The 26,841-nt window shown below is 44.0% G+C and overlaps 2 protein-coding genes across 14 annotated transcripts in view; one reads left to right on the forward strand and one right to left on the reverse strand.

The window, feature by feature from the left end:
* The window catches only part of STARD13 (StAR related lipid transfer domain containing 13), a 318,317-nt gene extending 294,514 nt beyond the window's left edge, over nucleotides 1-23,803 (forward strand). For 12 of the 13 annotated variants that reach the window (XM_075050590.1, XM_075050586.1, XM_075050587.1 and 9 more), the window contains 3 exons: nucleotides 751-968; nucleotides 4,087-4,263; nucleotides 4,640-7,551. In XM_075050590.1, the coding sequence (XP_074906691.1) occupies nucleotides 751-968; nucleotides 4,087-4,263; nucleotides 4,640-4,757 (513 nt within the window). In that variant the 3' untranslated portion in view covers nucleotides 4,758-7,551. Of the gene's footprint in view, nucleotides 1-750; nucleotides 969-4,086; nucleotides 4,264-4,639; nucleotides 7,552-23,584 lie in introns of those variants that run through there. The other variant, XM_075050591.1, reaches the window with a different exon arrangement.
* Nucleotides 17,610-26,841, reverse strand: part of KL (klotho) — a 49,285-nt gene continuing 40,053 nt past the window's right edge. Inside the window, exons 3-5 of the mRNA XM_075050600.1 lie at nucleotides 25,894-26,162; nucleotides 22,188-23,304; nucleotides 17,610-18,795 (exon numbers count right to left, since the gene is read on the reverse strand). Of these exons, the coding sequence (XP_074906701.1) occupies nucleotides 18,458-18,795; nucleotides 22,188-23,304; nucleotides 25,894-26,162 (1,724 nt within the window). The 3' untranslated portion in view covers nucleotides 17,610-18,457. The remainder of the gene's footprint in view (nucleotides 18,796-22,187; nucleotides 23,305-25,893; nucleotides 26,163-26,841) is intronic.

Genomic DNA, 26,841 nt, shown 5'->3' on the forward strand with positions numbered 1-26,841 from the left:
CTTACCGTTAACTTGTTTGCTGCCTATGACCCCTAAAACCACGCAGAAAAGCTGTATGTGTGGAATTTAGGATATTCATCTTGTGCGTAGCCCAGCCGCTCCCTTATTGCATGCTGTGGAGGTGTAACAAGTAACAGGAGCCATGAGCTGGGAGGAGTTAGCAAGCAGTTTGCGTGTTCCTTCTTTGAAAGGCATTTTCCCAGTACCTCCCTTGCAGCTATTTTGAGGAGCAAACATCTGTGTACCTGACACATAACTGAATCAGCATGTTTTGCTCTTCCACCAATTAACCAGGAGGGTTAATGGACCCTCAGTTCCAGCTAGTGCATCATATTGCCCAAGGTGGTAGCTTCATTTCAGCCCAGGGTTTCAGTCTCTGCTTTCATCTGTTTTTACTTCTGCACGCACATATTCTTCATTACTCTTACAATGCTTGGGGTTGAAAAAGTGTCTGTCATGCCAGAAATAATACAGCAACTCCCCTGGCACTATGGGAACTGGTCCAAATATACACTGGTGTGAGAGCAGAAGTAATGTATCACTTCAGTTTTCCATCCAGGACTAGTATGCGTATGTTTTCCCATACAGTAGAGCAGCAGCAATAGCAATAATAGTAATGATTAGCAGGGAAATATGCATGCTCTTAAGCTAAAGGCAGGTACCCATATCAAGATTTTGTCCTCAGTTATCCTCTGCTGAACATAGGCATATAAATCATGGGGGTTTATGTTCTTTGTTGCTTTACTCCAGGTTGGGGATGGGAACCCGCTAAGGCTTTGGAAAGCCTCGGTGGAAGTTGAAGCCCCCCCATCAGTTGTCCTGAACCGAGTGCTGAGAGAACGTCACCTCTGGGATGAGGACTTCTTGCAGTGGAAGGTGGTCGAGAGCCTGGACAAGCAGACAGAAGTTTACCAGTACGTCTTGAACAGCATGGCTCCTCATCCCGTCCGAGACTTTGTCGTTCTAAGGTAAGCTAAGGCCAGTTCTTCAGCACTTTTGCTTCCTGCAGTGCATACAAGGAAGATCTGGTCTTATCTCAGCCTTTGCATCTGTATAATTGTGCTTCGAGAACTCTACTTCTGGGCAGCAGTGTTGATTTCTCAAACTGAATTAAATTTGTACACCTAGAGCATGCTGACCTTTTCTCTGATGTAATTTGAGCAGCACATACTCCTGAGGCCATAAATATAATTTCATCCTTAGAACAGATGTCTGATAATAGCTGCTGTTCTCTCTTAGCTTTGTTTGTTGTCAAAACAGTGCAAATAGAACCCAATGGTTTTTTACACTGCTTTTGCTGTTCTCTGGGGAACGTTTGATGTTTAAGAGCCAAATGTTTAGTAGAGAAGATAGTGATGCTTTTAAGCTGAGGTTGTTACACGGTGTCTATATAAGTTGTTATTTTAGATTTGCAGTCTTTGTGGACCAAGAAATGCTAACCCATAAAAATCCTAGTGTGGAAATGAACAGAAAGAGGCAGTAGCTATGTAGTCTGACTGTCTTCCAGGGGATGACATCTCTTAAATAAATGTATAGCTGTGTATCAATATTCCAAATTCAATCCCAGTTCTGCTATTGTCTATCTGCCTGTAGAGAACAGACAAAAAAAAAAAATTCCTCTTATGCACTTATGCACCTTCTGCCTTTGAAATCCTGGCCCTTTGCTTGCTAAGAGCTATTGTGGAGCTGCTGACATATTTCACTTACAGGGTCAATCCTACAGTTACTTATTTCAGGATGATTTTGTGTGTTCCCATTCTTGGTCTCTGCTTTCTTTGATTGAAATGATGCGCCAGAGAAATACTAAGCAGTTTTGACAAGTGAAATAGTCCAGTGAGTCAGAATTGTATTAGAGGGAACAAAGATTGAAGGAAAAAGATGAACCCAATAAAACAGAATACTACATCCCTTGTATGAACTTCAGTATTCTCTTACAGAATGATAACATGCAGATATTTTCAGTATAAGGGAAAAATTATTGGAACTCTTAGGGGAAGATTTAAAAAACATTCTTTGTAAGGTCTTCATAATGTTTAAAACACCAGTCCTCCCATTATTCTATTTCCTTTGCCTTCCCACAGTATACTGGGCTAAATTAATTATTTTACAATTAATTTTCATATGTAATATTGACTTAAACCAGTGATAAATTTGGCCCTCCGCATAGCACCAAGAAGACTGTCTGGGAGCAGCGGGGAGGTTTTGATGACCGTAATTCTGTACTCTTATTTGCCACTTAGTTCACTATTAGGTTTCGTGGTGGTTTATGTTCTTTAAAGGCCTGCTGTGCAGTCACATCAGTTAAAGAAAAATCTTGCCATCGCGTTCTCATTCTTTTCACTAACCCAGGCAGAATGATCCCCAAGGACTGAAATACATATTATAAAACTGAATCCTGGTGAGTTTTTAAGGGCTGAAAACAGCCGTCAGGCAGATCTGTCAGATTCTGTTGTTTATCTCTTTTGATTTATATCATTAAGTCTAGAGCAAGGTTAGCCAGCAATATCGCAGTCAATTTGATACCTTATGATTGGTGGGAAGTGAACAGTGAAATTATAATTCACCTCTGGGGACATGAATAAATATATTTTAACAGACGGCAATTTTCTCGTTCCCAATCAAACTTTTGGCTGTGAAAGGATAAACTTAGTTGTTCTTTTGTTGGTTTTTTTTTCAATTTGACAGTCATAACAAGGGGATTAGGCCCCCTTGAGAAGACTGTAATGGTAAGAGGATAGGGGCAATGTTTCATATGCCTGGGATCCGATGCAGCTTTCAGCTGCCCTGCACGGGCATTGCTTTTCATTAAAGATTCCTTGCATGTTTCATGTTCATTAAGTATCAGAGCACCTCTGTGAGCTAGGTGTCATACCCGTTTTTACTACTGTAAGATATTTAGAGAAGTACAGAAACTGGCCTAAATCCATATAACTGGGAATAGGAATCATAAGTCTTCTGCAGTCTCTGGGATACACAGTTTTCTGCTTCACAAATGGCCCAAGTTAAGTGCTGCGTAGTTACCAAAATTATACGGTCATATCTAAGCACTGTGCAAGCATTCACAGGAGATGGTTCAGCATTTCACAGTAGATCCGAGGTGTGATTTCCTACTCTCCATGTGTTTCATCTGCCACAATAGCTCATCATTTGTATTAATGCACAGACGTGTAAAATCTTCTGAAGTCAGTACCTTCCTGCAGCGTCTTGAATAACAGCTCAATTTCATACAAGAAAAATGCAGAATGTTAAAATTCTCTGCTGAAGTCCAAACGTCAACAGTCCTTGAAAGCAGTTTACCTGCTAAAACATGATACTTCCCAAGGTAGAATAATCCCTTTGTCAGAGAGTCCATGGGAAGGCGATGCACATTACATAGCACAGTGGGAATTTCTTATTTCTTCCCACAGCATAGGAAAGAGCACGGACCTATCCTGTGAGATTCAAGGCAGATGAGAATGATGTGAGACACCAGAATACATAGAGAATGCTTACAGAACAAGAAAAAAATGTGAAGTATTAAAGGCTAGGTCTCCTGAACTTGGTGGAAAACTTCTGCAGCATGCAAGAGAGGCTAGAAACTTGGAAGAGGGAAAAAACGAAAGGACATTTTGTTATTAATTCAGATGCCCTTGAAACATGTTCTGGGAGTTTCAGAAGTCCATGTGGGTAGTAGTGAGGATTTCTGCTGTGCTAAACTGTGTTGTTCTGTTAAGTGCATGGGTGCAATGCAACATTTCAGCTGGACGGCTTACGCTCACTTTAGCTCCTTTCCAAAACTTCTGTCTCTCTGCAAAAGGCTGTATCATGCCCCATAATACCTAATGGCTACAAAATGCTCATGTGGAGAAGCAAAACTTCTCTACCTGGAGCCTGCAGCAACGTAGATGGGTGGCCATTCCACATCATGGTCAGACCCCCAACTGGGGAACACAAAACTCCTCCAGGGACCCCTAGGGCAGTCCAGTGGCATGACAGGCAACGACAAGGATAGGCAGACAAGCAAACTGTGACTTTAATTCTGGTTCTTACTCATGTGCCCAAAAGTTTCATTACTAAAGTGATTCCATCTTGAACGTGTTGCTGCAGGACGTGGAGGACGGATTTGCCAAAGGGGATGTGCATGCTGGTTGCCGTCTCTGTGGAGCATGAAGAGGCTCCTCTTATGGGAGCTGTGCGAGCCATCGTGATGGACTCGCAGTACTTGATAGAGCCGTGCGGCTCAGGAAAAGCCAGGCTGACCCACATCTGCAGAATTGACCTAAAGTAAGTATCCCACCTGCAAAAAGCAGATGTCTATTCAGCAGGGCAAAAACCTCCAGCTCAGGGAGGGGAGGCGCTGGGAACAGAGGACATGGTCAATGTAACTTTGCTGCTTTGGAGTCTTCCTGCAGCCTTTTCTATCCACCAAGCTCGTTTCTCTGCTCAGCATCTACTGCTGTTACAGTGCGATCATAGAAATAAAATCTGCTTACTTGATTACTGCAAGGGAGAACTTAAGAGTACGCTTACAATGACAAGTATTTGAAGTCACCACCACCACCGTGGGCAGCGGGGAGTAGGAAGCATGGCAAGCCTGTTCCCACAGGGCAGATTTCTTGAGTATTTGAGTTTCTCAATAATTCTCTTTCCATTTCTTCAGAGGACATTCCCCAGAGTGGTACAACAAAGGCTTTGGGCATCTGTGTGCAGCAGAAGTTGCCAGGATCAGAAACTCATTTCAGCCTCTGATTGCCGAGGGACCAGAAACAAAAATCTGAGGAGGGTGTTCCTGGGAGCGTGTAAGCATAAATCAGGGTCTGGCAGGGAACAGGAATACTGAAAACAAAGATCTTAGATAAGCTGCAAATCTGACAAGACCTGGGTCTGTACAAAGCTGAAACAGGAATTTTATAGGAAAGTTATTTTATTCTGGAGATTTCACCTCCCCCCACCACATCCCTTCTTTATTAATTTCAATTATTGAAGTAAACATTTCTTGAGAGAGCTTTTATCATTATTACTTCAAAATCAGACTATTGCCATTACTTGTGTGTTACATAACTCTGGTATTTAAAGGCTTCTAAGAAGCATATTTTAATTGTAAATAAATTATGTACAGTATGTATATATTTATCTATATTATATCTATCTATATATATGTATATGTATAAATTAATTATTTTGTATATAACTCAGTGAAAATCACTTGCATCAGTTGGACCTTAAGTGAATCTGTCACTTGTTTCTTAGTGTGTCACTGCTACATAAGCTGTGTTTGCTATTATCACAGGGCTACCAGGCATAACCCATGAGATAACAGAACTGCCTGTTCTCAAATATGTTTCATGTTTGTGTATGCTGTGAGAAGGTACCTAGAAATAGATGTAGGAAGAATTACAAGACCTAAGGAAGAAGGAGGTTACTGTACGTTTAAAAATAATGAGGACTGGATCAGTCTCACCAAATAAAATCCATGGAAATGAAACAGAGATAGACATTTTGAAGGCCATTTATATTCAGCTGCAGAATTGTGACTGTTAGTACAAGGTGTTGAAAACTTACCTATTGCCTTAATTAATGGTATATCTGTCACTAGAGAATCTCACTACGTGCAGTGTTCAAAGTAACTGCTCATTCTTGGAGAGTACAAGGTAACGCTGTGTGTACTGGGGTGTCTGAAATCAGTAAGTTATGAAGCTGTAAATCTTTTTTCTTTTTTCTTTACCATTTTGTCTAGGTTCTGAGTAAGCGTTTCTGTGTTCTTCTTTCCTTCTCCCATAGAGATGGCTAATTGTTAAAGAAACTCCAAAGCAGATTTTCCACATCCAGTGGACACAATGACATGCAGATGAATACCACGCCTTTTAATATTCTTACTCCACAAATAACTAAACTTTTTTAAGCTTTTAAACACATCTTGGAGATTTAAAAGACTAAATGCAGACTATGCTTGAAAGATTGCTTTTATAGTAACAGCAAGCATTTTCATATTATATTGCACTGATCTGCACGATCCTGCCTCTGTAGGTGTTGGTGGGAGCAGGATTAGCCCCTGACTATGAGGAGTAGGAGCCATTTAAGCCTATTACATCAATTCATTTTCAGGGACTTAGTATTTTACTAATGGGAGAATGCTTTAAAAGTAATAATAATAATTTGTCAACGTTACCTTTGAGGCAGGGTTCCGTTTTGTTTTTAACTAACCTAAGACCAAAAATGATATTACATCTATGGTTCAATAAGAATGTACAAGCCTGTTAATACTGTTCTTCATTAATCGCATTTGTTCAATTTGACTTTATTTATTGCTGCATAAACCAGCTGAGTCATTCATAGCCAGTGTTTTAGCTCAGTCCTTCCAACAAAATCCGCTAAGATTTAGTATGAGGTCAATTAAGCGGGATGCATTTCCCATGCGAAGCTACAGTTTTGTGCCCTGATTCAGTAAATGGGGAAGTCTTTTCAAAGCCAGTGCTTTGAATCTGCCCCAGGGTGGACCGTGCGTGGTCCTTGATAGCTGCTAGAGCAGGGTCCCACGTGCCGTCGTGGACACGTGTAAGGGCCGTGCCGGTGGGGGACAGCCCTGCAACCCAAGGAAGCAAACCGGGGGGAGCTTGGGGTGGACAGGGGCAGGGTGACCCAGCACGGTCTCCCCGTGGACCAGCAAGACCCCCAAAAGTCACTGTTGTCTTCCCCCATGAGCTGTCTCACCCATGTTTTATCGTGCAACTCATAGGACGGGGGAGGTTGGCCACCCGTGAGCTCCTGCCTTGCGTTTACGGCCAACAACAGTTGCGATGTGCAACTATTGCGTGTTTTTGTCTTAAAGACAGGAGCGCTCACACCCTTACCCGGCCGTGTTGAAGTCTGGCGCTTGGCAGCCGGCCGCAGGGCACCGTCGCTGCCGAGGTCCAGCCTTCCCGGGAGCGAGCGGAGGCTCACGAGCTGGTGGGGCGAGGCTGGTCCCCTGGTTCCAGCCAGACTGCCGTCCCAGAAAGCGGCACCTCCTCCCCAAACGGCTGTAGCCGCGGCAGCAGGTTTTGTGCCGGCTGTTTTCCAAAACACAAGCAATTAGAGCACTTCTGCTACGTTAGTTTGCATGAATGAATACAGTAGTGCCTCAGTATTAATGGGCACAGAATTTCTGGCCCTGGGAATGGCAATTGTCTGACGGGAAATAATTTCTTAAGGAAATGAAGGGAAAACCTAGACAGGGGTTTTGTCCCGTCTGATAAGTCATCGCTCAGCTAGAAGGGGCCCTGTGCCACCTGCCGCCGTTAGCAAGGTAGGGTTGTCCTCCTACCCTTGCAGAAGCTCTGACATGTGCTTCTGGCATCTCTAAGCCATTTATCAATGAAATCGGATTTCTTTAAAATGCACATTATACCATGTCTACCATTCAGCTACCACAGTATTTTGTATTACATTGCCATTGAGAATACCTTATGATAATTGCATTTTTAAATGTTATACTCATATCAATACCTCATATTTTTACCTCATCTGTTGGTATCAGTCATTAGTTGTAAATAAACAATTGCAGAGTTGAATAAATTTGCATACACTAAAGAATCATGTTTCCTTTGTGCACTCATTTCATGCATTGGCATAAGAAATACGGTACATTTAAGCCCTTGCTTTATTGCAACCTGCTGTCCACTAAACTGTTCTGATACGGGACTTCAATAATGATTTCAGGCTCAAAATGATATTGTTGTCTATTACTTATCCTATAGTGTCCTTAAGTGTACACGAGCTTCATGGCAAAGATTATGTTTTTCCAAAGAAGCCATTAAGCCAGGATGGCTGGCTTGAGAAAGGTGAACTCAGGTCCTCAACAGTGTTTAGGCCCCTGACTCCACTGAATTCAACCATGTTTCTGCATCTATGGTCTTGTTAATAATCTAAGTCTAGGTTCATAAGAGGGACTGTTCACAGGCCTTACAGATTGGGTTCACATTTATCAGACTTCAGCCATCTCAAATCCATCAAGCCACTGCAAAAAAGAAAGATGCAACAGCAGGATAGTGATTCCTGGGGTTTGTCTTACAGATAGAATAAATGTCCCTTTGGATGGGCCTGTATCTCTCCAACTCTCTCTTGAATTATCAAAAGAAGCAGAGTCTCAGAAAGCAGGATGCTGGGCAGGGAGTCAGCTATGAGAGACCATCAAGGAGGGGATAAGCCTTTATGTCCCACCATTCAGGGAAAGCTCAGTATTAAACTTTGGACTGAAAGGAGGCACTTTTCTCCAATTCTCTGCCATGGCAGAGGTGGTCAGCTACTTAAGTCCATCCTTTCTTGCAAAAAAATACAGTATATGATGCGCTTTCATTCCCGTATCTCCCTCCCCCCCACTGGCAGCAACTTCAGGGCAAACAGACTGTCTTAACCCTAACAGCACTGATGTGTCAGTTCCTGGTACGTGCAGTCTTTATAATGTTGAATTCTTGGGCATCCGTCCTCTTCACAATACCTTGCAGGAGTCACCAGCAAAGCATCCCTCTGTTTGATGCACTTGCTCTGCAGAATCAGTGTCAGCCTTGGAGGATGTTGCTCTTCGAAATAGCAGGTAGTTGTTAGATGAGAGCACAGGCTGAACATACTGAAATGACTGTGAGATGAAAATATTGGAAGAAGTAGCCGGCAGACTGCTGGAGCCTGCAAAATCAAATAGGAGAGGGTGAAAACTGATACTGCTGCTCCAGCTCAGTAGTGACATGGAAGAACTGGGAAGCGAACACAGACCTTGCCAGACAGAAAGCAGCACTTAAATGGCATCACCCACTCACGATCCCCTGGGAATTTAGCGTGGCCGTGTCGTGCTCTCCTTGCCAGATGTGTATCAGTCACAAGCTGCACAAGGGCTTCACTTGGATGGGTGCTAGGCCAGGCAGACCATGTTGTTAAAACTGCAGTCGCACATCGTGGTGTGACGGGACCAGGAGTAGGGGGCATCAAACCCCAGATTCATAACAAGGTGGGTCTTTGGACTTGCCTAAAATGTACAATTTAAATTGTGACCCTCAATATTATGGGTCATTCAGCTATACTATGTAGAAAGCTAACATTTTCCCCCAAAGCAGCAATGGATGCAGACCAGATCCCACCTAGCACTGTGTGACTGTAGACTGCTTCAGTGTGCAAGAAATTCAGCTCAGCAAATGCACGGGTACATGGAACTCCAGGGCTAACACAGAGCAGTGGGTCTGGGTTAATGAGTAAATGACAGGGAAAACATTACAACACTGCAGATGATAACCGTTTGCCTGTCTGATAGGCTAGTGTTGGGGAGGTCTCACACACTCCCAGACGATACCCTCCCTAATCTACAGCAGGACCCAGACACCAGAGCCTCTGTACCTTTGATGAAGGTTAGCATCGCTTGCAGAAGAAGTAACCTGGACACATGAGGTCCTTCCACCCCCGTGGCTCTGAAAGTAGGATCTCTATCCTGACCTCCCTATTTTCCACTGCTCTCTTCCACTGTCTAAGCCCAGCTCGTGAGCCCAAGGTGCCCTTTTCCCAGCTCGCTCAGTCCCTGTCTGCGGGCTGGGCTCCAGCCCGGGCTGCACAGGAGGCCACGGGGTTCCGCTTGCAGGGCAGGCTGGTCATGGCCAAGCGGTCAATGGTCCCAGCCCCACTTGCAATAGGAGAGTTGGGCATTGCCAGCCTGCTGGGGCTCGAGACTGCAAAGGTCCCATGTCCCACGCTGGGGACAAAACTCCAGGGTGAGGAGTGATCGTTTCTGCGTCTCTCCTGCAAGAAGGCTGGAAGGCAAGAGCTGGAAAATAGCCAAGAGCCCGTACCACCACACAGGTGCTCCTCAGTCCCACCACAGTGACAAGTTGGGACTTTCGATCCTCTCCCAGGGGTTGTGTGTCCAGCAAGACGGGGAGGCTAAAGGCAGCTGCAGTTTGAAAGCACTGAACTGCTCTTTACCTTGAGCAGAAACTTGAACCACGGCGTGCAGTTCATTGGCAGCAGTTTGCAAGGAGACAGGATGGGGTCCCAGCTGCGACTGTGCTTTAACAAGAAAATAACTCGTTCTGCGGCGAGAGCGTCTGCTCCAGCGGGAGTCTGCCCTGCTTGGCCAGAGCAGCTGCATGGAGCTCCGCTGGCAGCCAGCTAGAGGATTACGGTTTATTTCTGAATCAAAATACTCGATTCTGCAAAAAGCACTAGGGAAACTCAGCCTAAAACTGCAGACTCTGCTCTTTCTCTTTCACCTGCTCGTAGCAGCTCCAAGACAGACACATGGCTGAAACACAAAGCCAGCACTTGCTACAGTGAGGATTTGCAACAGCTTGCGATTTATGGGAGCAAATTAGCTGCAGGGCCATCTGTCCCTCCCCAGACCACGCCTGGCCCGCTCCTTGCTGGAATGACTCCTTTTCCTTGCAAGGATGCGTATCGAATTACTTTTACTTTGTTTTTTTATTATTATTAATTAAATAAACGTGAGAACCACAGGTGGCGGAGCAGACAACAGTAACCCTCTCAGCAGCATCTGCTGGCCAGCAGCGCCCCGCCACGCGTGCGGGACAGATGCTGGCAGGCTGCCTGCGTGCAGCCTGACCCCAGACCCGCGCAGGGAAGCTCGGCCACCCCGCTGCACCTCGCCGGCTCCAGCCAGGCTCGGTCTTCATGGCAGTACGACCAGAAGCACCACAGCTGGTCTGGCTTGACCACAAACAGCAAGTCCTGGGGTTCCCCCCCCGCCCCCCAGACTCTTTCAGTTTAGAGACTTGCCATGGGGGTAGCTGAGAGCGGGGAGTTTGTTTATCAGCTCCAAACACCCGTCCATGTGCCACGCTGCTGGCTAACCAGCACGAGCAAGGAGCCCACCGTGGCTGTAAGTGCAGGTCGCCCTGGGCTCACGGCTGCTCTGGCACTTTGCATGGTGTCGGCTGGCTCCCGATGGGACAGGAACTCAGAACTGAGTTCTCTTCTGTGAAGAGAAAAAGGGCAGGATTTTAGTTCTTTAGCCTGGATTTCTCTTTCCCTGAAAAGTCACATCCCTTTCCTCCTGGCCCAGGGAGGAGGGATCACACCAGCCTGCACCCCTTACCCAGGCTTAACATGTCTGCTGCTTTGTAAAAGAGGTAAAATAAATGATTTGGGGAAAACTCCCCATTCTTCAGTGGCTGTATTTGGGGATCCCTGGTGAGGAAGGACAAGCTCTGCTGCTGCAGATACACTGTCACAGCATTGGTGGCAATGCCCACACGCGGGGCACACCAGCAGCTCCCTCCCCGGGCCGTGGGACAGCGAGACCACCATTTCAGAGACAATTTTTGGCAGGCCACCTTTCCTGCTTCCCACAAGGTCGCAGGGCCTGAGCCGGACTGCCCACCATCACCCTGCCAGTGGTGAAGCCACCCCAACATGGAGTGAGCCACCACACGTGTTTTAATTATGTACCCTTCCCAAATACCAGACCAAACCCCATCGACAAGGGGTTCACTGCCTGGCCATGCTGATGCCCAGCCGTGGCCTTGGGTCTTTTTTGAGCTGCAGTTATCATCGAGTGGTCTCATGTCGTTCTCTCTGCAGTCTTTGGAGGTGTCGGGACACTCATAAATAGCCGATCGGCACGTTTGTCACACTGCTGGAACTACCAAGACAGAGATGGAAAAGTTTGTCATTATCAATGCAAAAAAAAAAAAAATAGTTGCAAATAATGAAAAATTAAATGGGTATCACTGGGCTAAGCCAAAATATTACACTATGGCCTCCTTGGCCTCCCAGTATTTCTTGCCTTGGGCAACCTTTTCCAGCAATCACTGGTATTTATCAGAAAAGAGATACAGTTATTGCATTTGGGTTTTTCAAATAATTGAGTAATCTTTTAAGTGCCTCTGAGATCACTTGCTGTAATTAAAGACAGAAGATGAATGACTGAAGTACAAGAGCAGTGGAGGACTGACTTTAAAAATGAATATGTCCTTGACTGCGTCTCCTGTGCATTTATATAATGATTATCCCACATTAATATGACCAAACAGATAAAAGGAGAAAATAATAAGAGCTCGGTGGCATTATTTTTCTTCCAGCCCAATAATAATATATCACCAGCTGGAGGAATGTGCCTGTGAATACCAAGCAGGAGCAACCACGTGCTGCCGGGTGCCGGACCCTGCCGCCTCCCGCTGCGAGGTGCAAGGAAAGGCAATATCCGCTCACGGCTCCTGCAGCAATGTGGCAGATAAATGAGTTACAAATGTGTATAAAATTCACAAACTTCCATCAGAAGTGGACTTAAAGGCTCAGCTAGTGCTGGGGGAGACGACTGCAACACTGGCAGCTTACTTTATGAGCATTTATTTTCTCAGCTTTTGGAAATAAGACCCGTTTGATCCTAGTGGAGAGAGGGAGGCAGAAGGTTTGCTGTGAAGTAATAACTATCAACAAAAAATCTGTAAGGCCTGTAAACAGTATTTTGTCTTCTAAATGAACTATACGCCCTGGCATACCTATGTCATACCTTGGTGCTTAGCTCCCCATTTCATAGCCCAAAGGTGAACAAATACATGCCCAAAGAGGGAAGAGGACGTGGCGAGAGAGCTGGAGCTGGCCCTGCTCCATCCTTCACCCAGCACTAAGCCCCGGCTCACGCCTGTCCCAGCCGGAGAAGCGGCAGCCTCGCACCCCTCGGGGAACCATCCGTCCCGACCGGAGAGGCTGCAGCCTGCCGGGAAGCCCTCCTCGCCAGCTTGCTCCTCTCCCTTTCCTGGCAGGGCATCCCATCGCCTCCAGCTCGACTGCGCTATTGCCAGACTACAAAACTTTGTCACCTCGTAAAACTTTACAGCACAGGTAGTTTATAGCGTTACACCTCTCGAACTAAACACTTGGCCAATGCGCAGTTCCCTCTGGCAGGAGGAAAACCAGATTTCTTGGGTCAGGTGTTGTGTTTGTGCAGCCCCGCTGGTTTACGGCGCTGCCGAAAGCAACAGAGCCCTGAGCGCAAGAAGGCGGCGAGGCAACAGCCAGCTCGCTGCTGAGAGCCGAGCCGCCGTTTCAGCCAGCATCTCGGCCGGACACGCCGTCGGCTCTGCTCTTCCTCCAGTGCCCTGGGGCTTGGCTTGGATGCACATCCCAGCAAGGCACAGCTCCGGGGGGGAAGCTCCGGGGGGAAGCTCCGGCTTGGAGGCTTCTCTGGCTCCTGAGAGCCAAAGAGGTGGGACAGAGAAGGCGCTGCCCAGGTCCTCTCCTTCCCTGCAAGGACTGATGCCATAAAAAAATCAGTGAGAAGTACATTACACATCCCAGGTTAGGAAGGGAGAGTTAAAAGCCAGCCCTCCCTGCCAAAAAAAACCCCCAAGTCTTGTATGTTGCCCTCTTACTAAGGAAGAAACCCTTTCCACCAATAGAAAAGAACTAAAGTAGAAACTAATCCAACCTGATGTGAATTTGCAGTATTTAGAAAACATCATCACTGTCATTCCCGCTGCTTTGCTCGGTGCCAGTGACAGCGACCGCTTCTCCCACCCGCCAGTGCCCCGTTTCCCTCTGCACCTCGGACCCTCATGGGTCTCCTGGGACTCGAGCCAGAAACACATTTGGATGAGCTCAGGAGAGCTGGAACCCGATAACGATGCTTTGCCGTGTTCCGTTGCGAGTAACTCTTGCGATGAGGAAGGGGCTTTTGACAGTAAAATTCATCATGTAGGAGGTGTATCATTAAGGGACAAATATGGGGGAGAGGGAGTTTTCAGAGTAGATTCTTTTTCTAAATTTTATTTTTTTAACAAAGGATATTCAAAGGCCCATGGCCCGTCCCCACACTAGGGGACTGTTCCCTCAGCTCCCAGGGCGAGGAATTCGCGCGTCTGCTTGTGCCTGTGGTTTTTCTGCCCTGCTTCGTTAGTGTTCTGCCCGGCTTCTCTCTGCCTCACTGGTCCTTTTGCCAGTCCTTCACAAACACACAAAGCATCACAAAATAATAGCCAGCAAAATGTCAGCACCCACAAGTGTCTTGGCTGTAGGCTGCTCTTACTTCAACTTTCTGGTTTCTTAACGATCTTAATTTTCCCAGAACGGTTTGACAGAGCGTGGTGTTTCCCTTCAACTCACGAAACAAAATAAAAGCCTCTGATATGTTGGACCCTGCCACTTTCATCTCACCTCGTTATTCCCTCTTTTTTCCAATCTCTTAAAAAGGGTGGGCTTAACCGGCCAGCACCAGCCGTAACCTCGTGACGGCTGGCGAAGAGTGGTTTGGCAATCCACAAGTGGCACATCAAAGACGGGAAGAGCATTCCCCTTTCTTTTCCTCACCTCCTCTTCTCAGCTTTGCATGAGTGAAGAACGAACAAGACTGAATTTTCTCAGCTGCAGCTGAAATCTAGCACCTAAAACTACTTCTTCACCCTCAATATAAGCATTTTCACCTAAGGGGTTTTTGCAAGCAGAATGAACAGATCAAGTTTTCTAAATGACTCAAAAGCAAATGAATCCAATGCAAGGAGGAAAGTGAAGGGCAAGTTCTGTGTTTAAACATGCTGACACTTGTACAGCCACTGTACCATTAACTAGTCTTGTCCCGTTCTGCTCCCACTTCCTTTAACCTTGACATTTACTTTCCTTAGGATGTTTAACAAAGATGCCACAAACTGACTGCTTAGTGCCACAACAATGCTGACAAAATCCCTCAAGCCTGTGAGTAATTCTGGAATGGAATGAGCCATCAAATTTACTGCAGTGTTACTATGGAATAAGCTATTGCAACAAAACACTCTTATATTGGTCCGGTTACTTCCACAGGCTTTTTAAATAGCAGTAGTGACTATAAAAATAATAATAATAAAAAAAAAAAACAAAAAATCAAAGAACCAAAACCCCTCCAAAGCCCTAGGTCTGCTAGAAAAACCTCTGTTTAGACACAGGCCCCAGCAATCTCCAACAAAACTTACAGTTATTTATGCGGCACTGGAAAAACAAACAGCAACACAAACTCCTTGTAGAGTTACCATAACAGCCTCTCCAAAGGTACACTGTACTTCATGCTGCAGACAGAGAAATTGGACAGATTAAAGAGTGAAGTCATGTTACAATTTGTTATGTACAGTATCTTTATTTCATTTCTGAGATTGTTAAAAAACAATATAACATTCACTTAGCAAAGACATCCTTCCCACAGTTACCCTGCATAATCTTTTCCAAGAAATAAAACAGAAGCTTTGCACTCATGTCACAAAAATATTTTGAATAAAAATATAGTTTTGTATTTTACAACATGTTTAATCTGGAGCATTGAGCAAACTGGCAACATTTCATTCTAGAAACACAGTTAAAATCAAGAAACTAGTCTACATGAGATATCTCACGTTAACATCCATCACGTGCAGACTCCGGTTGCTTTTCCGAAAATAAAATACCATCCCGCCCTGAACTGTCCGTGCAGTCCGACGATGGCGTCCCCTCTGCTCAAAGCCCTTGCTACGGTCGGCGTTTCTGCTCTAGATGCACAGATGGTGACGGGGAAGTGCCAGATCGTCGCTCACACGTGGGTATCGAGCGGAAGAAGTGCCCCACGGCCCACAGCCGGACGCAGGAGGCGATTACCGCATCCGTCTGCGTGAGCACACGGCAATTCTCCTTGGACAAGTACCTAATCTTTGCCTGTTCAAGGGCTTTTTTGTTGTTAGTGGAGGGCGATTTTTTTCAAGAAGATTGACAAGAAACTCGCGCTGGCCCCCGATTACAGAAAATGAAGCAGATTCCCGAGGCAAAACCATACCATTATCTCCATCAGCCCAGCCTGTATTCTCCCTGGCCCGTCATCATGCAATTTATTCGCCAAGAGCTACCCAGCGCCGCGGGCAGACTGCTTAGGAGAAGACTTTGGCAGCTGCTGTGCCCAGCTCGAGCCGGTCCCTGCTCCGCAGTGATATTTAAAGAGTCTGCTGAAGGGAACTGTGCCCAAGGCCGCGTTATTTCTATGGGCCACAGCACCATGAGTGGATGCAATCCTACAGCTTCGTAGCAACAAATCCCAATTTACCTACAAATTAGATATCCAGCTGGTGCCATCTGCCTGTCGGTGGTTACATATCACCCGGCCTCTGCGGGAAGAGCCTGCAGTGTCTCCTCCACGCTCGGACCGCCGTTTCACGCGCTGCGCTGTGGCCGGGCCATTGCAGGGCTGCGACTCGCCGGACGGTGAACGGTTGGCCAAGTGTCAGGATGGGACGGTGCCCGCCGGCACGGCACCCCGCTCTTCTGGGCTTGCCCAGACCCCCCGAACCCCTCAAACCCAGGGGAGGCACGTACGCTCAGCTTCTCGGAAAGATCAGCTCCGGACTCTTTGTTTTACCAACAGCAAAATAACTGTAACCTACGTGCATGCGCACACATACCGTACAAGTTAGGCATGACCCGGCTACAGTTTGTATTAAATGATTGTCACTTTTTGTTATGTACTGCGAAGGCATCTGACGACTGGAGTAATGCATTGCAAGGTGATTTGTTGCTATGCCATGGAGAAAGCCATTTGGCATTTCATACATTTAAGGAGAGGCTATTTCTTCATAATCCACACTACACCAGGCACCAATGCATAAATATACAGCATTTTAAAATTTGCTCTTATTCAGCAAGTCCTATCAGGCTATAAATAATTTTTATATATGTTTTTAATACTTCATCACTTTTACTCTGAATTTTTCACCTTAATCTCCATACCAAAATATATATTAGTACAAAGAGAGACCATTTTAAGACTGGAACTAGAGGACAAATATATTAATTGTTATGATAAGATACTCATTCTTTTCTATTTCTATAGATTATTTAAGAAAAAACAGAATCTTAAGTTACAAATTAAAATCCTATTTCATGTGAAAGTTCTAATTTACAGTGCAGAATCACAGAGTATTCAGGTTGAAAGGAACCCTGGGAGTTCATTTACTCATCTACTAGTCATCTAGTAGATAAACATCACATTTAATACAGCATAATCAGCTTTAGTAGATAAATAATTCTTAATTAACACAGAGCATATTTCCTTCAAAATATTCTTTCCAGTGAGTGACATTATTCACACAGCAATAAAAATACAATTACAGCTGAAGGCGATGCAGGCCTAGAGATAGAGAGCAGAGAAAAATTACCTCACTGCTTTAGAGCGAGGACACTCCTAATATAGTGATTCACAAGGCAGGCAAAATAAGGTAGTGGGGTTTTCCATTCTCTGTTTCTACTAATAAACAGTGTCACTACTATTTCGCTAATTTATCTTGCTGAGAGAAAAATGAGAGGCCCTCTGAAGTTCAGGAATACTTTGGGATTAAATGTTGCCAGGGCCAGGTCCAGTTGCTCAAAGGAGACCCTCCAGCCAACCTGGAAGAGGCTCAGAGCAACAGCTCCAAGATTTCAGACCCTGGCAAAAGCAGCAGTAAACTGCTGGATCATTACACCAAAACGATGGGATTTAAAAGTCGCCACACTCAACACTAAATGGTATGCAGACACCATCTTACTAAATTACCCACAAGTTTCCAGCAGGTAAGTAGCCGGGCAGCAGCAGAGTGTGCGTGACTTGCTGCGAGAAGTGCAGAAGCGGGGTGCCCCAGCCCCAGCCCCCCGTGTCCGTGGTACAGGGCGACAGGGGACAGGGTCAGGCACGCAGCTTTCTGACAGCCGGGACAGCAAAGACATCCCGGTTCCTGCTCTGTGGTTTTTTTACTGAGCAAATCAAAGAGAAGCCCTTTCACCCTTCCCATCTCTTCCCATCAGATGGCATGACCATCCATCCCCAGACATGCCCCTGCTGTTTTCCGCACTGAGAAAGACAGTGTTCCTTTAGCTGAAGTTCCCCGATGACATCCTGAAGTCAGGCGTAGCCATCAGCAACCTGCGGAGTAGTTCACTGATTTACCGAGAGCTGCCAGCAGCACAGACTCGTGTCCCCCTGCTCTTCCCTCTGCATCTGCTTTAGGAAAGGGGGTTGTCCTTTCCCTCAACATTGCTTTGTGCAATTCTCCTCCGTCTCTGCTCAGTCACGTTCCCTGCTCCAGTCAGGTGCTGGCTCTGATCAAGCAATATGAGCATTAAACCCTAATTTGGAAAAGTAAACCATTTAGTTTCTCCCCAGTCTTCCCTTGGAGAATTTGACATTCTGGCCCTTCCATCACTCCATGTCTTCAAAACATACTTTCACCTGTCCAACTCAGTGAGGCAAAACCAAGGAGGGGAAAGCATCTGCTCAACAAAAGGTCCCAGAGAAAGTTGTGAGATAACTCCAACCACAGGAATTAAGGACTGGTCATAAACCAAATGTACTAAACCAGAGAAAACGATTTCTGGAAGCCATATGCTAGCAGTCTCTTCTCAGTGTCAGTGTCCTGCAGTATCAGGCAATGTAAATGCCTTCCTAGTGCTGAAGCAATCACAACATTGTGCGCTCTTATTTCAGATTTCCCAAGAGGATGCAAGAGAAAGGGCAGCGAGTGATGTGTTCAAAGGGGCAGCTCTATTTATATCGTCTTTCTACCCTCTTGGAGTAGTAAGTAATAAAGAATATAGTAACAATAAAAGCCACAAATATGAAAGAGATAAAGGCTAATAATGATTTTCTGGTTCGGAAGAAGTGGCATTCAGGACATGAGGCAACCTCTTCTCGGCACAGCAGGTCAGGAGTTTCAGGACCAGGAAAACCATTATTGTCAATTATTTCTCTGTAATGTTTCATAGAAGGCTTTGGTTCATATTGATTTGCAGTGTAACTGTAGAGACCATATTTAGGAGCAGTCTTGTCATTAAAAGAATAGACGAAATATCCTTGCAGGTTAACGTTATCCAAGGTATAAGCTGCGAAAGAAAACAAAGGGTTGAAGAAATGAATAAATGTCACCTTGGCATTCAAGAGCAGTACCATATGCCAGTACATAAAGCAGGGGCAGGGGGATGTTAAACCCACATCTGCACCTCTCTTTCCCAAAATAAGGTAAGGTACACGTACATCTATGAAGTGTTTCTCATAAAAAGTAAGAATCTGTCAGCCATTGCCAGACAGCGTGATCTGCGAGTATCCTGCAATTTATTTCCTTGTGCTTGGTAAACACAGCTGTGACTGCATGACTGTATTTAATGATCAGCATGGAGCCTACTGTGAAAAGATGGCTTTCTTTTTTTATGTATGAAAGAATACAGGTTTTGGTTTTCCTGCACCTGGACTTCGGCAACCTGTTTCTCTGATTGCTCCTTCTCCCTGGCAGAGCTCCTCCTGATGGGGACAGCCAAGGAACACAGGACATCACGCTGCACTTCTCACTAGCAAAGGCACAGTGACACCAGAAAAAGACGTGCCCACGCTAAGGTCACGTACGGGGATATCACCTGTGCAAGTGGAAAGCTTATGCAAATCATAGTCCTCTCTTGTTATTGACTTGAGTTTCTGATCCAAGATGACCCGTATTATCTTTACTGAGTACATGTCCACAATTCATACTGCTAACTTGGCTACTGAAAGAGGTCCAGCAGCTGGAGAATTAACCCTGAGCCATCAGTCCCACTATACAAAACCAATCAATCCACAGTAGTAAACACAAACTGTAATACTTTATCTCTCAAAATCACTACTTGTAACAAATTAAAGCACCACCTTCTACCAGATGAACACAGGACTGAAAGCTAACAATTGCTGAGTTTTCATATGCCTCTGGAAATAACTCTTTCTGCAGGCACATGCAAGACATTTAGCACTTCTAACCTACTTTTCATGTGTAAAATGAAACAATATTTACCTGCCTTTTTACAGAGCTGCTACCCAGGATAATTAGTTTGTGTTTGTAAAACTGCATGTTGTGGATTTAACGGTGTTACATAAATGGTTACTGCTGGTTTTTGTTTTCAACTGGCGAAGATGTACTTAAACAGTGCACAAAGCACTTAAAAAATACAGCCTCAGTCCAAAGGGTCCCGTACTGTATTCTGGAATCATTTATCTGCACAAACCTGCTGGCTCTCCTCGAACAATGCAAGTGAGTAACATTACATGCACAAATCCTGCCACATGCAGTCCCTGAAACGAGCTGGAGGAAGAAGGCAGAATGGGAACTTTAAGGGGAGAATGCCCATGTACCAAATCTCCTCTCCAGCGTGACGCTGAGGTAAGGACATGAGATTTGTAACTCATCTCAGTTAGTGCAGACCCTGCACAGGGTCTTGCAGAAAAAAATGCAAGTTTTGGAGAAACCTGAATCAGTCGTGATGCCAAGGTTAAGAGCTTGGTCCCTGTGTAAGGACAAGATGGACAAAAGCACAGTACCAGAGCGGGAGAAGAAAAGAGAATTAAAAAGCTGGTATTACTGATGGACCAAACACTGTGGAGGAGTGTATGATGTCAAAAGGGGGAGAGTGAGCTTTAGGGCAAGTATTATGGCTAGTTAGCAGGGACATTCATCCATGACAAAGAAGGTAGAAAGATAGGAAGATACTTGATTGGGGGATACTGGTTCCAGATCAGTACGAATGACAAAGTTCTGTAAAAAACAGGGGGATGTGCAGGTGTTCTGGCTAACGGGAACTGGGAGAAAAGCCCATACCCATACACGTTTTGAAAACAGAAGTGCCAAGAACTGGTACGGTCTAAAGTGGTAGGAAGGAGAAAAGCAATACAAGAAAAAAAAAAAAGACTGAAACCATAAGCCCAAATACAGCCAAGATATGTTTTTTAACTATAGAGGCAGAAAACATGCAGCCAGTGCTTCAAAATGCTAGAGAAAGAACTCTTGAGTATTTAATATTGATGTTCAGTAATTCGTGAAAGAGGTGGAAATTACAGAGGAGGAAGTTAAAGACAAAACTTAACAGAGTGGACAGGATGACCTAGCAAATTATGGAACTGCCAGCCATCCTTTGCTACCTAGCAAAAGAGTGGAATAGATTATGTAAGGTTGGATAAATAAGAATTATTTATAGAGATACATGTGATTAATGCCAATTTAGCTAGTGCAGCAAGCTTTGCACAAGCAAGCAACTGGCACTTGAACAAGACCAAATGTGAGGATGTCAAAGAACAAGCAGACCGTACTTCAGCAGAGGGAGTTCTGCCTGGGGGCAGGAATCTGTAACTGAGTTTGAAATCTCAGTAGATAACCACAGAGTGTGTGTAACCAACCTGCTCCTGTGGCCAAAAGAGCTAATGGGCTGCTTACATGTATGAAAGAGGAGTAAAAGGGTAAGAGGTTATGTTATACCTGCCTGAGTTATAGGTGTGGCTGTGGTAGGAACAGCGTGTCCAGGTCTGGGTTTACCCCTCTCAAGAATGCTGGCAAATGGGAAAAAGTTTAATAATTGAAAGGTTCTAAATCATGTTTTATAGTAAGGGACACAAAGAGCTTTGTCTGTGTTATTTACCAAAGAGAGAAATGAGAGAGAGCTTGTTTTTCAGTCTGTGAATACCTACACAGGTAAAATACATGGAAATGCACAACAAAATGGCTTAAGGCTGAAGCTAAAGAAATGAATATTAGAAATAAGAGTTATATATACCTATACACACACTTATATATAAAAACAGTAAATAATTACCCACTGCAACAGCTTACAGTGAGATGTAGAAGATTCTTCATCAGTAAAAATTATCTTATTCGCATCTTGTGCTTTTCTTAAAAACCAGCATGTGTTGTATGACAGGATGACTCAAAATGCCTCCTTTTTGCCTCACAATTTATGAATCTTTGAGACAGAGAAAAAGACTGCTTTGGGTTCTGAATAGCAGGAAAGAGTCCAGGAAATGGCATAATGAGGTAGACAGCTGAATTATTATGAAGATCACTGCTGGATAAGATCACTGTTGGATAAGATACAGAGACAGCTGAGGAATAGAACTCATACCCAGCCCTGAGGCACATCGGTGGAGAGAAGCAACAAAGCAGAACAACAGTAGAAGTGCAGTAAGAAGAAAATCTGACTAAATCATGTGGAGCTACTCACGTAACATCTACTTAAATTTCTTGAATCCACAAAAAAGTTCTTCTGCTGTCTTATGCAGAATATGTGCAAGGTCAGTCTTCCTGATGTTTAGTAACACCAATCAATCGTAAATCAAAGGAAAAACTATCTGTTATGCTGTAATAACATCTCATTTATGGAGTATTCTGCATAGGATTTCTTTTTTTTAAAGTTAAACATACTCTGTAACACACTGCATACTAATACTGGGATTTGTGACATATAAACCATCTATGGTTCCTTACCTTTTAAAGCTTCATTGATGTAATTCTGTATGTAATACACTCTGAGCTTATCATACACCATATTCTGGCCATCGTCAATTCCATTAGCCATAACATAAATTGGGACATCGCCATACTTTGATTTAACCCACTTGAGCAATTTACGCAGTCCCCAGGGCACTACTGCAGCTCTGCCGGGGGAGTGCAGCCATGTGATGTCATTGATCATTTGAACTTCAAGATAGTGGTCATATTTTAGTGCATCTTCTTTCTCCCAGCCCACAAGGGTAGTAGTGTAGTGACTCAAGGCAAAAAAATCAAATGAGCCCTGGATTAACTTCTTCTCATCTTCTGAGAAATAAGGCAAGTGGAAATTATAGAGGTCAACACTGTTTCTTCGGTGAAGCCATGCTCTCATCACCTGTGGGTAGTCACCATTCCCAAAGATGGGCTCTGCAAGCCAGCCAATGTCAAACTCTAAAATTCTGTCAGCAACTTCTTGGTCATTCCTGGAAAAGGGACAAGCTGGTTCTACCCAGTCGGCTTGCAGAGCTATAGATATTTTACCCTTCTGAGATCTCCTGAATTCTTTGTCATAGAGATGCCATGCTTTTGCATGGGCTTTCAGCAGGTTGTGCCCTGCTGTGTATGTCAAGTTTTTCACAGACGGTTCATTCATTGTGATCCAAAATTTGACATGGTCCCCAAGACTTGTAAAGCAGAATTTGGCATACTCAACAAAAGCCTGAACAGTTTCTGGGTTTTCCCAAGCTCCACATTTGGCAAGGGAAACTGGAAGCTCTTGATTCTCAGCCATAGGTTGCCATAAAGCAACAACAGGAGTTATGTTAACTCTGAGAAGTTCACTAGCAAAACACTGATAATAATGTACAAGAGTGTGGTTGATTAGAGAAAGGTTACCTAAAGGAAGGATTAAAGACCATTTTAGTGAAAAATGGAAGTGTGTGACATGCATTTCTTGCAGAAGAGAGATCTGGAGCCTGATAGCAGCAAAGTCAACACACTGACGCTTGCGTTTTGAGGTGAAAACTCCATCCACTTTAATAAGCTTCTTTGTCTGGTGAACATCCCACACATAAACATTAGAGTCAAGAAACTGGGCGGGTGTCGTGTCTACCTAGGTGGAATAAGAAACAGACCAGTTTCAAGCTGTTTGTTCTAGGTAGGTGGGAACATCATAACCATCAGGCACAATGTAGTTAAAGAATATAGTAAGTCAAAACATTGCATTCAGCACCTCTCTCGCATCTCTGATACAGTAACATCTCTGGCTCATATGAATGAATTAATTTTCTGTTAACATGTGATGTCAGAAAAATACCAAATCTATGTATCATTTTCATCCTACTTTCCAAACAAGCTTATGTTAATGGTCACCATGTTTGTATCTTCTCCAGATTGCTCCAGGCTGTATGGGAAATAAGGAATTGCTCAGGGATAAGGCACTACGCCTGCGACAGATCTCCAGAGAAGCAGATATTCAGCAAACACTACAGTAATTTTTAAAATGTTTTTCTTTCAAGATTAAGAAGAGCCTACAGAGAGACTGTCTGCTGTAAATTACCCAGTAGATTCAGTTTCAAGACCACTCCCTGAATTCAATAAAAGAAATAACAAATGCAACATCATTTCTGTGTTCAGTTCTTTCCCTGACTATGATGAAAGATGAGTAATGCTCCGCACTTGATTTTTAGCACGAATTCAGTTGACAAGCAAAATTTTTCCTTCTTGCTACAGACATCCTTTTTTATTTAACTCATACTGAACTCATTTCTAAGTTATTTCAGCAGGCTATTGATGTCTGAATCAATTTTTTTTCAGGCCTCCAAGTAAACCCACTATATGTCACTCCAAAAATAAATGCATTTCCCATATGTCTCTAGGGCTTCAGATGTCAGAATTGCCTATATGACATACTGACACAGTAGAAGATGAGTTTCTCAGGGTCCCGCAGAATTATACTTTCACTTTTTAATGAATATCACAAACACAATAAGAACTAGAAAATGGAAAAGTGAATTACTTAAAATAATGCACAGTGTAAAATCTCCTCATTCATACTCTAACGTAACTCTTACAAGAAAGATCCAAACTACAGGATACTGGTACCACATGTGTTCATTTGTCCTTTTTTCCTTTTTTTTTCCTTTGGTGCGCGGTTTCCCCTTGAGTTCAGATTTCCTTGTCCTGCCCTCTGTTTGAAAAGCAGGTGTCAGCCTACAACCAGTGTTCAACTTGTAGCTGAGGCTCTGCAGACTGTGTAAAGAAGCTGCTGAAAATCAGTTGCTATTTTCTCCGGAGAGGTCAGTACTGTGCTTATAGAAGAAAGTAATAAAAAACAGCATGTCTGAGGGAAATTGCTTTTCTGGAGAATTGTCCCTTGTAGATTACTAAAGCATGCATTGCCACTAATACTGTGGGAATGCTGTCAAAAGAGTTTTTCCACTGTGATGCATCTACAAATCACACTACCTAAGCCTTACAGCACAAAATGCTTCAATGGCCTTTTGAGATGAAAATATTCAACTTTGAAGGTTTTGGGGATGGGAGGGATTTTTTAACTGTCTTAGGCTGACAGACTCTGCAACTTTATACCTGTTATCGATCCCAAAGGCAGCAATTCCATTTCCAATCCCTAATCTACCTGGGAGCTAGGAGGATAATGACCGTTGAATTTTTTTGGAAATCAGTGCACCAGGTAAGGAGGCTGCAGTATTTTTCAAGAGAACAAAGTCAGATCTTATTTTGGAGTGAGAAAAAACAAACAAGCCCCCTATACTCTACCCTTAAGAACGACTCTGTCTTTGTGGAAAATATAAATTAAAAATTCTGTTCTTGGATCAAGCCTCAGCTTTGAATTTAACTACACCTCTTTACTGTGGTTAAAGAAGCCATGCAAACCAAAACAGCATCTGAGAATTACAGAGCCAAACTGTTAAAGAGACCGTAACTCAGCTACAATTTTTACTCATGCTATGAAGTCTTAAAATTTGAAAGATTCTCCCAAAGTATCAGATTTAGTTGAGATAAAGAGTGAGAGCTATGAACTGGATCCATGATCTAGCTAGGTGCTACCCAGGGGCACTGCAGGCCTCCATCAGACACAGTACTATACAAAATGACAAAAATACAGAAATTTCATCTAAATCTAATATTGTTTACTTTTTTTACACAAAAGCCCTCTAACAACAGTACAAGGATATATATACATAAGATGTAGAAACATGTCACTGGAGTTTTAAGAGCTTTCAGGAAGTTTTCTAAAACATATTATCACAGCAGACAAATATATTGCCATTAAAATTATGGACATGAAAAAGCACTAATATTTCCCATTTCATAGACTAGGACATTTAGAAATACACTTTAGCAGATCTAATCAACTTCCATTTGAAAAGGACTGACTTCCAGTAACTGTTCACATAACATGTCCAGGGAAGATGAGCATCAGACCCCTTTCAATTTCCATATGTTTTTCTAAGATGTTCTTTATCGTATCTCAATCTGACTGTATCGCCTTGGTCACATGCAGAAAGGCTAGTGAAGACTGAGAGAACACAGTGTTTGGCACAAAACCCTTGTACCCATCTCCTTGCAGCGCTGTGGTAATATAGATTGGCAAAGACACTCTATCCAGCAAATTTATCAATATGAACTTTTGCACTGATCTGGCTGGACAGCCTGTTGGCTTTATCATCAGACTCACCTGAATGTAGTTGTCAACAATTCCCCAAGCAAAGCCACAGGGTAAAACACCTTCTATGGGCTGGTTTTCAGGCAAAGGTGGGAAGCCATTTTTTTCTATCAGCTTTTGATAGAACAGAACAGAAGATTTGGGCATCAACTTCTTGTCGTGGCTTTGAAAATCAACATAAAACAGTCCACGTCGAATGCTGTATCCCCTGTGCCATTCAAAGCCATCCAGGAGGGACCAGACTGTGTAGCCAAACACATTAACTCCGTCGTACCGGATGGCTGAGGAAAGAACAAAACCAAACTTATCGCAGTGCTCATTTTTCCTCTGTAGATTACACCGTATCAGCAATGTTTGTGGTATTCATGTGCAAGAACAATGCAGTAGGTCAGATCAGTATCTCAGGGCCTGCCTCAAAGCCCGTTCAGGGAAGATATTTCAACTGCACTCAGGGAGCTGGTAGGTCACGGGTGCACTGTGCAAGGCAGTAGAGGTACCTGGCTTGGCTTTAAACAAGCCAGACTTAGAAAGAGAAGCAGTGCAGCAGTGGTTTGAGCAGTGCTGCTAATTAGGTGTGCCAAACAAACCTCAGCCTTGGAGCAGAGCACGCCAGGACTGTTTGCAGCAACTGAGCCAGTAACTGCACTGCACTGCACTCTGCTAGGCACGCACCACAGCTCACTCCGGGACAGCTTAAGTGCCATTAACGCAGCACTACCCTGTAGGCGAACAAAAGTCACACTCTTTTTTTCTCCTTCCCCTCCACTACAAACACATATTGAGAAAACCTTGACAAGACTTTTGGTGCGCTGATGAATTTTTATTACCACAGATTTTAAGTACAAGCGATAACGCAGGAAGACCCTCTTTATTTGATAATTCTGTCTCTTTGTATCTTTTATAGCATAGCATTTTCCAGCTTAAATATTCAAGGGTTTCTAAAAATATGTGTATGTTCTA

Source organism: Buteo buteo, chromosome 18 (genome assembly GCF_964188355.1).
Source record: "Buteo buteo chromosome 18, bButBut1.hap1.1, whole genome shotgun sequence".
Classification (NCBI taxonomy): domain Eukaryota; kingdom Metazoa; phylum Chordata; class Aves; order Accipitriformes; family Accipitridae; genus Buteo; species Buteo buteo.